This window comes from Rhea americana, unplaced genomic scaffold, assembly GCF_003343005.1.
Source record: "Rhea americana isolate MKP2758 unplaced genomic scaffold, rheAme1 scaffold_148, whole genome shotgun sequence".
NCBI classification, from domain to species: domain Eukaryota; kingdom Metazoa; phylum Chordata; class Aves; order Rheiformes; family Rheidae; genus Rhea; species Rhea americana.
Window position 1 is genome coordinate 443,983 of NW_028185572.1, and position 15,732 is coordinate 459,714.

The 15,732-nt window shown below is 42.3% G+C and overlaps 1 protein-coding gene across 1 annotated transcript in view; it reads right to left on the reverse strand.

Moving 5' to 3' along the window:
• Positions 1–15,732, reverse strand: part of TENM4 (teneurin transmembrane protein 4) — a 353,790-nt gene that overhangs the window by 105,552 nt on the left and 232,506 nt on the right. The window contains exon 14 of the mRNA XM_085299249.1: positions 769–985. Coding sequence (XP_085155375.1) covers positions 769–985 — 217 coding nt within the window. The remainder of the gene's footprint in view (positions 1–768; positions 986–15,732) is intronic.

A 15,732-nucleotide genomic window follows, 5' to 3' on the forward strand; every position in this document is an offset into this window, starting at 1 on the left:
AATGACATTCACTTCAACTAGAAGAGATCTACTAAATGAGTGGCATTCACTCCTTGAAATGAAAGAAGACAAGAAAGATGCAACTGCTCAGGTGCATTGAGAGAGTAGTGTCCTGTCTTACTAGCTGGCAGGGCCTTGCAGATGAGCAAACAAACCCTTAAATTATTAGAAACAAATCAGAGGCATATTGCACAGGGAGTGACAATTCCTGCCAGAGATATGGTGTGACTATAGGGTCTAAAGGCAGCCTACCTATGCACTAATTTTGAGGACCGCCCACTGTTTTATAAAATCCGTGGGTGTCTATGACACCACCCCTGGGTATACATATGATGGAAGATAAAGAAACTTCTCTGTAATGAGCTGATTCATAAAAGCAGCAAATGTCRGAAAGATGATGGAATAAAGCGGAAGAAATTTTACTGGTCTACCAGGATTAGCACAACCAAAAGAAGGTTTTATGGTTCAAAGTAAGAGAGGCCATATACAGAAAATATAGGTTCACCAGTGCAGAAGAATGYCTCCACCCCTTTAATTTCTTGAGCTGTGCATGTCTTACTGTCAGAAGGACAGTCAACAGAATTACATCAACCACGATATCCATCAAATATCTACTTCACATACACTAGCACTTGGGAGACTGGTAACGACAGTTTCTGCATACTCTTGCTGCTAGTTCTTATTAGGCAATTTGCCATTCCCCATCTTACAATGGCCAGGTGCCTCGGGCTTTAGTCCTTACTGAAGAAAAAAATAAAATTCACTTACCCGCCTTCGAAGGGATTGTCTCCTGGGATGATGTGGGTGCTGTCCTTGCCGATGAGGAACTTGATCCGATCATAGAATGAATGCAAGCTTTGCTGGGAGATGGGGGCTTGTGTCTCCTGGATGATATCCAGAGGGTCCGGAGAGCCTAGGCACAGCGCGTTGACATGGCACAATGGCTGCAAGCAGCAGTCTGGGTCCATGCAATCCACCAGGCCATCTACGGACGGGTAAAGAAGATTTTAGAGCAATGGTAACATGGAGTGTTGCAGACTTTGGGGCAAGAGCTCCTYCTAATGCACATAACAGAGAAGCGCCAATTTACACTTGCATATTCTCTTGCATATTCACTTGCATGTTCTCTAAAGCCCCAGTAACATCAAATGTACACTAATACGTGTATATATATATACACATACATATATACGAAAATACATATATACATGAGATCAGAAACTTAAAAAAACATGTTTGAGGTTCATTCTGGGATATGTCATTCCACATCTCAGCCACTCGGCTATCTTAAGAGCCCCCCAAAGTTTTTTTKCTGTCCTTAAAACACTAACTTTGGTACTTGGATCTGTTCCCTGCAGAAATCACAGGCACACTACATCCCACCAGTTACCAGGATCTCATTCAGCATGACTAAGCAGTGAAAAAACAAGCCATGAAATTCAACCTGTTTTGGTCTGTGTCAATTATTTTCTGTGCAGACACACAATAACAGAGGGCCTCAAACTCCCGGGTTACAAGTTTTGTAYTTCCAACACCACTGAAGTAATAATAAAAACAATAATAGCAGTGGACACTCACTTGAGGACAGCTTACCAAATACACTCTAGTAAAATGAAGGTTTGCATATCTATCAAGTCATCAAATGCACAAACAGTACTGCTTCCCCACTCATTCCTCCTCCCGACACCCCGCTCATTTTAAGATGCCACTGTTCGTTGCCAACAGCGTGGAAAAAGTAATGACAAGAAAGGAAATACAAAATAAGCTCAGAAGAGGTTTGATGAAGCATCACATTTAGAAATAAAACTTGYAAGCATGAAGTTGAGATGGATCTTTACATCAGATAAGGACACYGGATGTTTTGGGATTTGGGTAATGGGATATGGAGCTCTTCACTTCCAAGTCATCCATTCAAACAAGACAGTTTGGTAGGGAATGAAAATTGTTACCATGTGAAAGGAGTGGTTGGTCGCAGTCTAGTTGCCGGGAGCTCTATATACTAGAGGAACCACCTCTRTAGCTAACATCCTATTGGCAATTTCAGCATGGAAGCAAGAAATGAATGCGAAGAGTAAAACTGTTCTGAGATAGGTCTCTCCTAGAGTTCACTGAGACTTGGACTTGTCAGGATCATTTATTTTCAATTTCGAAGAAAAGAGAGAAATAAAACAAGCCAGTCTRGTCTTATTACCAACGATGATCTCCAGTCTCATCCCAATCATGCTAGTACAAACTAGAAGTCCTTTTGCTAATGCCTTTGGCATTACTTTGAATTTACTGTAATATAAATAGGATCTGAATCTAAACTGTTATTATTGCTGTAATACTTATGATGGCTTACCTGTTGAGTTATACCGGTTCGGTCCTGGGAGATTTTAGTGCCATAAAACATGTGGTTACCCTTACAAGGAAAACTGAACAAAAAAGCTTGTCTGATGTTCCCAGGGCTTCCTACCTATGCGTGTGTGAGAGTGCAATGAACTACCTGCTCCACGTACACACGCACACACACGCACAATGAATCATTTTCACAAGTGCCTTGGCCACTAATGGTAATGGGAGAAGCGTTAGACTAGCAAAAATGCTTCTGAAAAACCCATCCATTATCCTTACCTTTGTCTGCACTGATATCGCTCCAACTTTATACACCTTGCAAAATTGCCACGCAAATTTATCAGCGCGGGCACAAAATCCACCCATCTGCCTTTTCTCTTGATGACTAGTGATAATGAAAAYGGACTAATTATATTTTATTTGCCCATTAAAAAAAAATGACTTGCTGCAGATGATTAGGCCAGTAGGATTCTGGAAGGTCAAAATTCAGATGGAATTTGAGATATAGTTCACAAAATAAAGACCTGTACGGATATAGTATGCCTATATACAATTACCTATTAGGAAAAAAAAGAAAAAAAAGGAAAAAAGAAAAAAGAAAAAAGACATGAAACTACAGGCCAGCCCTGTTACTATACAGTTTCAAGGAAGATAATATGTTGTCATTTTCTCTCACACATTAATTATGTTTTCTAAGGCTGCAGACACTATAGTGAGAGGACAGCAAACCACCTGTATTATATCTCTTCATTACCCTGTCTTTATTTCAGACATCAGAAATGTGTTTTGGGACCTGAAGCTGCAAGACAGCAAGGATTTCTTTTTTTTTTTCAGAGAAGATTGCATGAATAGTTGAAGAACAGATGCACAAGATAATGTTTTGCACAGGTGGTAATGCCAAGGCCTCCTTTGCAGATTAACGTTTCAGTTAATGCTTTTAGGCCTGTGTGGACTAAGTATGCGGARGGTAACTATAGCAAGCAGGTTTTTCACTCACATCCTAAAGCCTTTAAGGTCCTCAGGAGCTGAAGTGGGGTTTAGTTACTCAACTCCCTCTGATGTTAACAGTAGTTTCAAGTTGAAGTATTTCTTTAGCTTGGAAAATTTAAAGGCTATTTTTGTCCAAGATGTGGAGAACACCAAGAGTTAAGCTACAAACCAGATCATAACTAGTGATGTGCCCCCCTGAACACCATTTTCATGTGCTTGTGACTGCATGCTCCATAAGTAACCCAAGCGGTGCCTTCCAGTGAACTGTAAGGAGATATAATGAAATCGTACACAGCTATGACTTCTCAGGGCCTGAGACCTCTTATTGGCTCCGTCAGAAAAGTGAAGATAAAGTGACATTTGTAAGGAGCTGCCTACCCATGAAGAGCAAGGCATTCAGAGAGCTCCACAGACTAATAAAATTAGAGCAAACTAAAAACTCTCAATATTTATGGTCTGAATAAGACAAAAACAAATGTGGGAAGGCAATATCAAAAGCAAAGGCAAATATATCAAGGTAGGATCTCACAAAGCAGTATGAATTCAAAATACAAATACCTTTGAAATTCATAAAGCGTAAAGGAGAATTCGCCTTAGAACYCACAGCAAAATTTTCAGAGACATAAAATATCGAGATGAACATAGGATCACTGACTTTTGCAGCCCAAGGTTTGCTACAGCAAAGTCAGTCACCCAAGATCTATATGTGGATTCCTAATTCAGGTAGCTCCAGGACAACAAATATGCAGCGCAACAATTTCTCAGTTATGACCACGTTTATACAGCTACGGACTTTAAAAAGCGGGGCCCAGTTATGCTACATAAGCCATAATAGGACRATGGCCCCTTGAAATCAGAGAACAAATGCATTGTTGAATTCTTTCCCTACAAGGCTGAAAGTCCTGCTTGGAGTGAATTACAGTAATTCACATGTTTTAAGGTCAAAAGTCTACTATGATTAGCTAGTCTGAGCTCTTATATACACAGGCTTTTTTTTTTTTTTTTTTTTTTCCAGAATTGGATTAAAGCTTGTCTTTTAGAAAGATATCTCGTATTTCAAAGGCAGCTGATTACAGTGAGTCTACCACTTCCTCCGGTAAGCTATTCAAATGCTTAATTACTGCTAGGAAACTGCATCTTACTTCAAGGTTGAATTTTGTCTCAGTCTTACATCCAGTCACTGGAACTTGTTTTGCCTTTACCTGCAAGGTTACCAATACCTCTCCTCCGTACACGGCAGTCAAGGCATTCTCAACCTTTTCTTTGAACAGCTGAGGACATTAAACTTCCCRTGGTAAGGTTTGTTTTCCAGCCCTCACATCCTTTGTTATATACAGGCATCAAGGCTGGACATGGAACTGTAGCAGGAATACTGGGTACAGAAGCAAGACCACTTCCTTACTTCTGTTTTTTTTTTCTATATACTTCCAAGGATCACAGTAGCCTTTTAGCAACGGTATTGCGCTGAGAACCCATGTTGAGACAATTATCTCCAATGACCTCTAAATCCTGTTCTGAGTCATTGCTTTTTAACAGTCTCCCAACCCATAAGTACAACATGCTTTCTTCRTTCCCAGGGGTATTATCTTTCAGTTGGCTGCATTAAGACACATTTTGCTTGATTGTGACCGTGTAGCYACATGAGGCAGATCACTCTGCATCAAAATGATCTGTGTATGCTCTTTCCTACCATACCAAGCTTTGGGTCACCTGAAGATTTTACCAGYAAACTTTTAAATTATCCTTGAAGACAATGATAAAAATATTGAGTAGTGCTGGATCCAATATCTGATTACAAGGAACTGCTCTAGAAACAGCCTCCATCATAGATGCCTKTCAATTAACCAATTAATTTTGAGATCTGTCACTAAACCAGATTTTAAGCTCTCACTTGTGTTCCTTAGTATTTCCATGCAGCACATGTGTTTATATATTTGAGATATTTTCAGCATCCTATATAAATGCATCCTTAACAACTAGGTTGGCAGTCCTRCCAAAAATAAAACTCTTTTTCTGGACACACATTGTGTAAAACCATGAAATACCTTTTGCAGTCTCAGAGTTACCTTGGGGTGAATCAAGTCACTGTCTGTGGGAGCCACTGGCACTGCATTGCCACATCTGCTAAATAACACAACCTATGGGCTGCATTTTAACTTAGAATCATGGACCCACAGAATAGCTTAGGCTGGACAGGACCTCTGGGTGTCACCTTGGGAGTTCTTCCCACCTGACTCCAAATAAATCCCTTCAGAGAATGACTGATGTGAAGGAGAACACCACTGTTAAAAAATCAACCAGACTCAGCAGGAAAATGTTATTTTTCTGCTGCTTAGGATAAAGCAGCTCCAMTTTATTCAGCTAACATCATTCTTTGACTTTCAACCCAGAAGAGTCCCCTGTGATCAGATAATCTGCCCTCTTTGTACATCACTATGTAGAGAATTTTACTTTGGGATTACTACATCTAGCTCATATTTTGTGGGTGGAGTTGGAATGCTATTTTTAGAAAGATTCTCTATCTCATTTTAAAGATCACACATTATTGCCTTTTTATTCTGTTCTCACAAAACATCTGCTCTAGTCCCAAAGGACTTCAAAGTGCTAGTGCAACCCAGTCAAATAACCACAATTCTCATTAGAGATCCGTATCTATAATGTATTTTCAGCTTGTTCTCAGTGAAAAAAWTGCTTCAAGGAAAAGACTGAACTCTGAAGCTATCTGTGTCTTCCTGGAGTAGGACCTTGGTCTAACAAGGATGATGCTTGTTTGACACGGGCTATAAAATAAGGGAAATGGAAGGCTTCTCTCAGGTTTTTTACTGGTGTTACATCCAGCTATTTCATTCCACGTGTCCTCAAATACATTTTATCATCTTCCTCTCACTGTTTTTTTGCCTTGTATCCTTAAGAAATACAGAACCAGTATTGAAGGGGATATATTCTGACTGCCTACCACTGGTGCGTAACTTAGACCTACTTCTCTCTGAATACAGAGAAGGACTAGGCYTAGTCTTGCCTTGACCCAAAATTACTTGGTTTTCCAACACTGCTCCTTACCGCTTTCTGAAACTCATGCCCTTTACAACATATCAGTACTAGCATGCAAAAAAGTGGGGACACCCAAAACAACCAGACAGTTTTGATAATCTAGATCTACTTGGGTCAGTGTGGAGGACTCAGAGCTCTGCCTGTCTCACTTTCCTCACAGGGGCTTCAGAATGGCTGGAGGATCACTCTGTCTCGCTTCCTGATATACACCACAGAAGTAGTTGCAGGATCCAAGCCAAAAGTAATTTCCTTTTGAGAAGAACAACAAATAAAGCGAACCTGTTCCAGGTGTGTTACGACAATCAGAAGGTTTGCATGAATAAGCACCCTGTCTTCCACGTGGYTGGCTAAATGGGACATGTTCCTTCCTTCCAAGCACTCTGAAGGCAGCTGTTAACTAAAGGCAGCTAACTAACTCAAGAGAGGTTCTGTGACTGTCCTTGCCTGTAAGCCCCCATGTCCAAACTCTCTAGCTTCCCTGRGAGCCTCCTTTGCTAGGAATGGGTTAAGACTCTAAAGCACAAAGCCAGGTATTAACTGCTGGGAAAACCTGTGCCTGTCGGGTAACCACTGCYTATTAGGGGAGGCAGACCTTTCAACTTACCTTTAAATCATGATGTGTGACACATTTCCTCCCGCCTTCCCGGCCCAGCACAAAAACTAGTCATGTTGGTCATGTTCACAACCACTACTGTCTTGCARGAGAATTCACCTCCTGCAGCAAGGCGGACCAACCCTGCGTTCCTCGGGTTGCCGCGTTTGCTGGCTACAAAGCACTCACAAGTACCGCAGGAATCTCATGCCTCTTTCAAGCCTCACACAATCTTGTTTCCAGGTCTCTAACCCACCATGCAGCTCCAACAAAGTGTCAAGGATCAGAGTTTCATACAGGAGCAACGGCCTGCTTTTGAGAGACTGCATCTGCAGTAAACAAGACCAGCTGAGAGCTAATAAAATTTCAAATTAGCTGCGACTTTTCATGGCCCTGCGATTGTGTTGCCTGATTTAATGGGCAGCGTCTTAGCTCGCTGGGACTGAATAACGGAGCATTTCTACAGAGTTACGGATGCTGCAACAAAAAAATCCGTCATGCCAACATCAACAGCAGAATGCAAATACCCTTCAGCCGGAGGTGTTACTATGTGTTCAAGCAGAATCTGACAGGTGCTGCATGTCAAGCGTCGGGATGGAACAGGCAGGCCACCGGCAGGGACGGATTTTGTACGCAGGGAGCACCCTGCGGACCATGACACCTCTTGCCGCTCGTCAGGAGCCACGAGCACGCAGGCAGGCAGAAGGAGGCGAGCTGGCGGAGCCTTATTACGGCAAGCCCAGGAGAGTGTACGTGACAAACTCAAGGGCTGCTCCTGCTGAGGATGACGTGACTTTTTGCCACGGACTGCAGTGGGAAAAGCCTCGATGAGAAACTGCTCTTTTAAACTGCTAAGCAAAAGCAAAACTGAAAAAAAAAAAAACAATAAACCCACCTTGTCTTTCAGGAGTATTTTTGTTCCCAGTGAAGGAGTAAAATACACAAAATCACAGATCTCACTCTACCCACTACTTGTCCTTCACTCTCCTTCCTGCAGTATTCACCATACTATCATCTTTTGTGGGGACACCGTTTGACTTATCCTGTGATGGCTTTGATGTTTTACTGGGAGAGTTTGGATAGGTAATGCTTAAACTCTGGATGATCAGAAGAAAGATAACATAGTTTATTCTTCTTACTCTTAYGCAAATCAGATGCAATCCTCACAGCTCTCATCTAAACTCTGGCAACACAGAGGTCAAAGAAATGGCTCAAGTATTCCTGGAGCAAGCCCATGTCACTGTTCATGTTGGTGCTTACGCCAACAAAGSTCTACAGGAATAGCGATGTTCTGTCCTGAGACGAGGACTCACACTTAAATCATGTCAATTTGATTTGGAGAATAAGTTTCATTCTGGTACTTTGYGGGTAACTGTTTTACCTATTCAAAATCTCATTGTAGCTTCCAGCTCCACTGTAGGAAATCAAAGGGAAATGAAATACAAATTTGAAGAACAGCAATGAGACTACTGACACCCCTGTAATCATGTTAGCTATTAATATTCACTTCGKTTTTTTAATATCCCAGCTGCTCTGTTTTGATTTTGCCTTAGTAAGGTTCTCACTAGTTGAATYCTGGCTAAATTAGATTGCTGGTTCACTAGGAAAGGAATAGTCCTCACATCTTTCTCAGAGTGCTCAGCACATATTTGCAGGTTCAAAATAATATGGTCATATATAATAATAATCACGTATTTGTATTACAGCACTCCTTGAACTCCTAGTGCAAAAGCAGAGTCTTGCAGTGCTAGGTACTACACAAATATACCCCAAAAAGTCCATCCTATTCTAGAATACCACTCTTGTTTAACAAAAGACCTGAACACACACAAAAAAAGGAGGAAAGACGGAGGCCTGTAGCTAGCAGCAGCCCCCAGGGCTCAGTACTGGGTCCCATCCTGTTCAACTTCTTCATCAATGACCTGGACGAAGGGACAGCATGCCTCCTCAGCACRTTTGCTGATGATATCAAACTGGAAGGAGYGGCTGAYACACCAGAGGACTGTGCTGCTATTCAGAGGGACCTTGACAGGCTGAAAAGATGGGCAGAAAGGAACCTCATGAGGTTCAACAAGGGCAAGTCCAAGGTCCTTCACCTAGGGAGGAATAATCCCATGCACCAGTCCAAGCTGGAGTCTGACTTGCTGGAAAGCAGCTCTGCGGAGAAGGACCTGGGAGTGCTGGTGGATGRCAAGTTGATTATGAGCCAGCAATGTGCCCTTGTGGCCAAGAAGGYCAATGGTCTCCTGGGCTGCATTAGGAAGAGCATTGCAKTTTGAGGCAGATCGAGGGAGGGACTGGAGCATCTCTTATATGAGAAAAGGCTGAGGGAGCTGGGACTGCTCAGCCTGGAGAAGAGAAGACAGAGACGGGATCTCATCAACATGTAGAAGTATCTAAAGAAAGGGTGTAAAGAAGATGAGGCCAGACTCTTCTCAGTAGTTTCCAGTGATAGGACAAGAGGCAATGGACACAAAATGTAACAAGAAGTTCCATTTGAACGTAAGGAAAAACTTCTTTCCTGTGAGAGTGACAGAGCACTGGTTRCCTARAGAGGTTGTGGATTCTCCTTCCTTGGAGATATTCAAAAGCTGTCTGGTCACATGTTCTAGGTGACCCTGCTTGAGCAGGGAGGTTGAACTAGATTATCTGTGATTCTGTGACTGGAGTGGAAGGAATAAATGTCAGAAACATAAGATAATCACCACTAGCTGGCCAGGAAACAGAGCTATGATAATGTTTTTAGTCTACAAGTTCAGAACATCCTCCAGCCTATCACTGTGCTGTTGCTGCATCTGTCTTCATGAGACTTTTTCCTAGGCAGGTTTTTAACACAGGGACTAATGCATTACAYCAGCAAAGCCACAAAAGCAAAACAAACAGACAAAYGAAAAACAGGCAAYSTATTTTGAGAGCAAAATTCATGAAGCTGAGCAAGGTGTACGAAGGCTCTTCACAGCAGAGGAGAGACTGGATTTTAGATGGTGCAGTAAAAGTAGGTTGCTCAACCTAACCTGTGGTCAGGTGATCATGCCTTAAAATTGTCTGCATCAGAAGCCAAAGCACATTTCATAAGTGATTAGAAGCGATTTCTCTGAGAAAATGGGACTYAAGAGCTTAGGAAGTTTCTGTGGGAACAATAGGTTCACATCCTCTGCAGCTCAGATATCCTTGTCACTAAGGTTTCCCCATTTCCCTGTCAAGAGCTGCAAGCATTAAGCTATTGCTGAAAAGTTCAACCTAACATACTCTGTTCACTGAATCCAAGGCAATTCAAGCAATATGTTCTGAACATATCATGGAAACTGGCCTCAGGTAACTCAGACATGGGCATGCAAGAGCAAAGTGGCTGTGCATGCWGTGCACCCAAGACAATACATGACTGAGCACACTCGGGACAAAACTCCATGTTTCTACGGGACCTTTCTGCTGTAAAGGTGAGGCAGTAGTTTGCCTCAGGTGCTAAAGGAGTCCTGGTAGAGCTTTCCYGAGGTGCTCCTTTGAACATAGGTGCCTAAACTCTGTTGAAGCATCTCTTCAGGAGAGCAGAAATGCTTTGTGAAATGCGTATCCAACCCTGTCTTTTCTGAAGACGATTCATGTCACCTTTTCTGTTACATTTTATACCCCAGCAATGCCTCCTTCCCATCAATAATTTTTGCCACTTCAGCAGACTATAGTATATTTCTTCTGACGTATTTTTGTGGTTTCTTTCCAAATCTATTAATCCAAGGAATTTCGTTAAGGGCTAGTCAAAAATACCAAGGACTCTCCCAGGCTGTCAGGCCAATCTTTTCAGGTAGAATAGGCTTTTTCATCATTTTAGCAGTGCTTTTGTGGTTCCTCCAAGATGACCCTGTTGTTTGACTGGGTCTATCTGTGATGGTTAATGCTAATTTATGAACGTTGTTTTCCCAGGTGCATTCGGATCTCAACACTTCCCTTTGTAAATGCAGCTAGCACATTAATGTATCGTTTTTTATGGTTTCAAGGAAGCAGACAGCTACCCTGCCATGCCCAGGAGACAATCTTCTTGTGCTATAAAAGCCTGGCATGGTGTATATGGTTCATAACAGTGTGCAGAAAGGGAAAAAAAATGAAAGCACCCCATTACCTTGTCTGCAACTCAGGTATTTGTAAAGACAAAGTTTTGTGTTCTAGGGTTCACTCGGTTTCTTTACARTTCCTTTTACAATCCCATCACTACCTTCAGGTGTTACTCTATCTGCTGCCARAGAGCACTGCAGCCTCCTGCCAACTCTCTAACACATTTTTTGGCATGTGGTAGACACATGGTGGACCCAGGGGCATTAAGAAGGTCAGGGTGCAGTGCCAAACTTCCTTTGCTGAAGAATTTGAAATATTGCAGTCCCAAAGCATTATGCAAGTCTCCACTTCTCTACAAGCACTACTTGATCTTTGAATAGGGTAAACAAGAGACTAAGCATTACCCTGTAGAGTGGCACCAAAGGACTATGCTGCAGAAAAGCAGATGCTGTTGATTTGTTTCAGYTGAGAATTCATTTCTGACAATTCATATGCAGCTATGTCAGAACCACATCACTGCTGAAGTGACAGCTGGTTTCTAGTGGCAGCACTAACTAACACCCGCGGCTGCAAGGAAAGGCAAAATTCCRTCATGCAGGGGCTTGGTTCTTCTGACCTTCTCATTGCTTCAGGATTTGAGGAGTATGGCAACTTTTAGTTGTTTTGGCACAGGAGGATGGAGGAATGGAAAGTAAAGAGAATGGTTCCACCTGGGAGCTCTTGGGTAACATCTGGTTGAGYGCAGAACTGGACTTGGAAGATAAAAAGAAGCCATGTGTACTTTGGCAGCCTGCATCTGTGCTCAGCTACATGCACTGCATTTAGCTGTCATGAATAAGTCATAAACTGAGGGCAGAGGCTTAGCCACTACAGTTCTTGCAGAAGAAGAGAACTTCGGTTCTCTTTTTCTCTCTCAAAGAAAATAATTGAATAAGTAACATGTAAGAAAAAGAAGAGTTGCTATACTTCTGTATAATGGTGTGCAGTATACCTTAGGACAAGCCAGCATTATTTTAATGGGAAGATATACGTGTGTGTGTGTGTGTGYACATATATAATATATATATATGTATTTAAATTATCCTGCATAATCACTAACGTAAGCCTTTGGAACTATTTAAATTGGAAAGAGGCAGCAGAGAACAGCAGACAATTGAACATCAGCCTCTTATTAATAYGAAAGGCCAGATAATATTAGAAACATTTATATTCCTGTCATGCTTTTCATCCCAGAAAGATTCTTGCCTTTTAAAAGTAAAGTGACTCACTTTGTTTGCAGCAGAGCTCAGCAGCTGTTGAACAACTGGAGTTGTTTAAAGCAGGAAATTAAGAATACAGCCAGTTATACTTCCTGGAGAACCAGCAAGTCTTACCTTACCTTGAAGATGTGGCTACGCTAGAAAACCCCAAAACAGTAACAAAAGCCCTCAAATGTCTAATCAACTGTGTTCTTCGGACAGAACCTTTAGACAGAAAAAGAACTATTTAGTTTAATATCTGTARTTTTCTCACGGTTTCGGGACAGAGTGTATTCAGACAGTTGAACGGTGAACTGGCCAGCTCTGCTCTGAATATGGGGTGAGTCATACGGCTAGAAGGTTTCTCTGGAAGACAACCAGCTAACCCAGCTTTGCTCCCTGATACCCTATCYGTGGACTTGTGAGGAATGTCCTCTCCCCTTCCCCTCCTTTTTTTTTCCTGTAAACTCTGTTCCCGATGGAGGAGCTTAGAAAAGCAATGGAACCTGCATTTTGCCTATTCTCAAGGCTTAGCCAAATACCATTAACTTTACTTCTAGGACCTGTCATGGAAGCAAATTTCCTAGGTCATTTAAACCTGCCAATTTTTTAYTGTTTAAGTACATGACAGGGCACTCTGCGTGGGGTGTAAGAGAACCACCCTTGGGTAGTGAGTGCTTGCAGCCATAAATTAAAGAAGTTATCTTTAAAGAGAGGCGAGAATCACTTTTCTGGGTCCCTTTTGAGGAAACATCTCTCATTTGCTGTGAAACAGGCTGTGGCCTCTTAGGTCAAATGCGCAAAATCGTAGTCTTTCACCTCGACCGTTAAAGCTGTGCCACTGCACTGTGTTCCTCGACAGAGACTGGGTGACCGCCTGCTCTCAGTTACCCATTCCGACTCCATTTAAATTGATGGGCTTTGTGTTTGGAAGTGTAAATAAAGTGGACCTGGGTGTGAAACGTGTCAGCTTTGACAAATGACACTTGTGCGTGGAGAGGACCCTGCTCTCTGAGATACCTTATTTCTAACCTGACGAGAGATCATCTTTCAGGGAGGCACTCTCGGAGCGACTTCTGCTTAGCTTGTTATTGTTTATCTGGGGCTGAACAGCCTCCAGATTTAAGAGGCCAACACGCCCTGTAATTTGGTACCCATCTCCCTCGGGGTATGATTAGGCTCCCATCTGATGAAAAAGATTCTGACTTCAGCTCCTATTATACTGAGGAATTTCCAGCAGCAGCAGTTTTGATTAGCGGAYGCCCGATGCCGCAGCATTGGAAATGGCCTCCGATGAGCTGAGGCAGAGCGAAACTGCGCGTAGCATGAACAGCTCCACGCTGTTTTCCTGAAAAATCATCCTGCTCTTCATGGTGTCCTTGGCTACAGAGAGACTGTTCTGAGAAGAAAGCAACTCGAAAGGCTGAACCACCACCCAAATGGAAGCATCGACCAGGTGATATCTGAAATAGGGCAAACAAATGATGCCATAAACCTGTCTCTCTCCACTGACGGTACCCATGGTGACCAGTTCAGATGTTTCACTAATCTACATGAAATGACTCCTGTTTTGACTGTCTACATTCACGCACATATGAAGGCAAGTTCAGCAATAGCCCTGAAACACTGTGRGAGGAACAGGTCAGATAAACCAACCAGCCCAGAGCAGGCATCAGTCCTGACAGTGTGACAGGAGTCTAAAGAGGGAGAAGTCATGATGCTCATACACACACWACCTCTCCCTTCAAAAGCCCACTCAGGCCTACATTGCCTCAGTGCTCTTGGAAGTACTACAGTTTCCCCAGCACATAATCAGCCTTGTGACAAAGTGGGTGCACTGAAAAAGAACTCATGGGGCTCAATTCAGCTGCCTAAACAGAGGTGCCTAGTGCCATCCGAGAAACCTCAGGATATCTGAGATACCCACAGGTAGCTGTCACCACATCTAAAATGGCACTGGTCAAAAGGCAACGGACATAARTTGGAACATGGGAAATCGTGACTAGATACGAGGAAAAAAAGTACTGTGAGGGTAGTCAAACTATTTACTAGAGCAGGTTGCCCAGAGAGGTTGTGCAATCTCCATTCTTAGAGGTATTCAAGAACTGACTGGACACACTCCTAATCTGAGTAGACCTGCTTTGAACAAGGAGTTGAACTGGATGACCTCTGGAGGTCTCTTCCAACCTGAATTATTCTATGACAATCTGTGGATACCCATCAGACATCAAGCCCTAAATCTCCACTGACTATAATTGGAGCTTACTCAGATCTAGAGTGACAAGATGGCTCAAGCTTCTAGCCCGAGACCAGCATAACACCTAGGAGGCATGCCCAGAATCAGTTTTTCCTCCGAAGTCCAAGAAACCACGTTTCAATCCCTATGCTAAACAGGGAACTCTGGCTCCAAAGCAGAAGTTCCTCAACATCACTGATGACCCTTCATCTCAGGGGTTGAAATTCAAATGAAATTTCAACCCACTTCTACAACATTAATGATCTATAAAATAACAAGTCAAGRAAGTAAACTTGTACTTGTTGCACTTTCCAGCTGACAAAAGTCCTTAGCAGCAGTGCAGCAAAATCAAAAGAGTAGCATAGCGTACATGGGTCATCTGTAGACCGTAATGCACGGCRTGAACACATATATGATTTTTTCAGTTTATCAAGAGAAAAGCCAACATTCGTTTGTGGGCTTTGACACATGAACAAGCTGTCACAAGGCAATATGTTACAATCTATCAGTTGTTTTGCGCTAGCTGTATACACTACTATTCCACAGAAGTTCACCAAATGCAAGTTAGCAGCTGATGTGCACTAACTTGTAAACATGTCAATGCCTTTCRTCTTTCCTGTCTGCATCTGCTGTCCTGCAGGCTAACAAGGCGACAAACCGCTCGTTTCAAGGTGAAGGTAACCCAGTTATAAAGTTAGCGTCTTGAACCAGGAGATACGAGGAGATGGTGTTTCACTAAGTTGTACAGAGTGTGATCATGCTATTTTTGATGTTATACAGATGTGATCTTGTACATTACGCTGGATTATTCTTTTTTTYCCCTCTCTCTCATTTTCAAAAGATGACTTTTTTTTATTGTTGTTATTTGTTTGTTTCTTTTTTTTCAGGGAAACTGATATCATTCTTGGCTTTATTTACCACATTTTTACACATCTGATTTGGTGAACTTTATTGCTGCCTTGTGTCAGCTGTAAATAGMAAAGACGAATACAGTGACATTCAGTTTCATGTCAGGCAAAAAGCGACCTTTGTTTTACAACATGTCTTCTTTGTATGGTTCTCCATTTTTTYCCATCTTTTCTAAGGGCATAATTTGGTCCATTTGCCATGCCAGATGTGCAGAAGTATTTTAAATATTCAATCAGAATTCCAGTTGCTGTGAAGCAGATAATCACAGTCTTGGCTYGGCTACTTTTTTTTTTTGACTGTGCCGTTCTTGTTAATATGGTAAAATAAAGACTTGC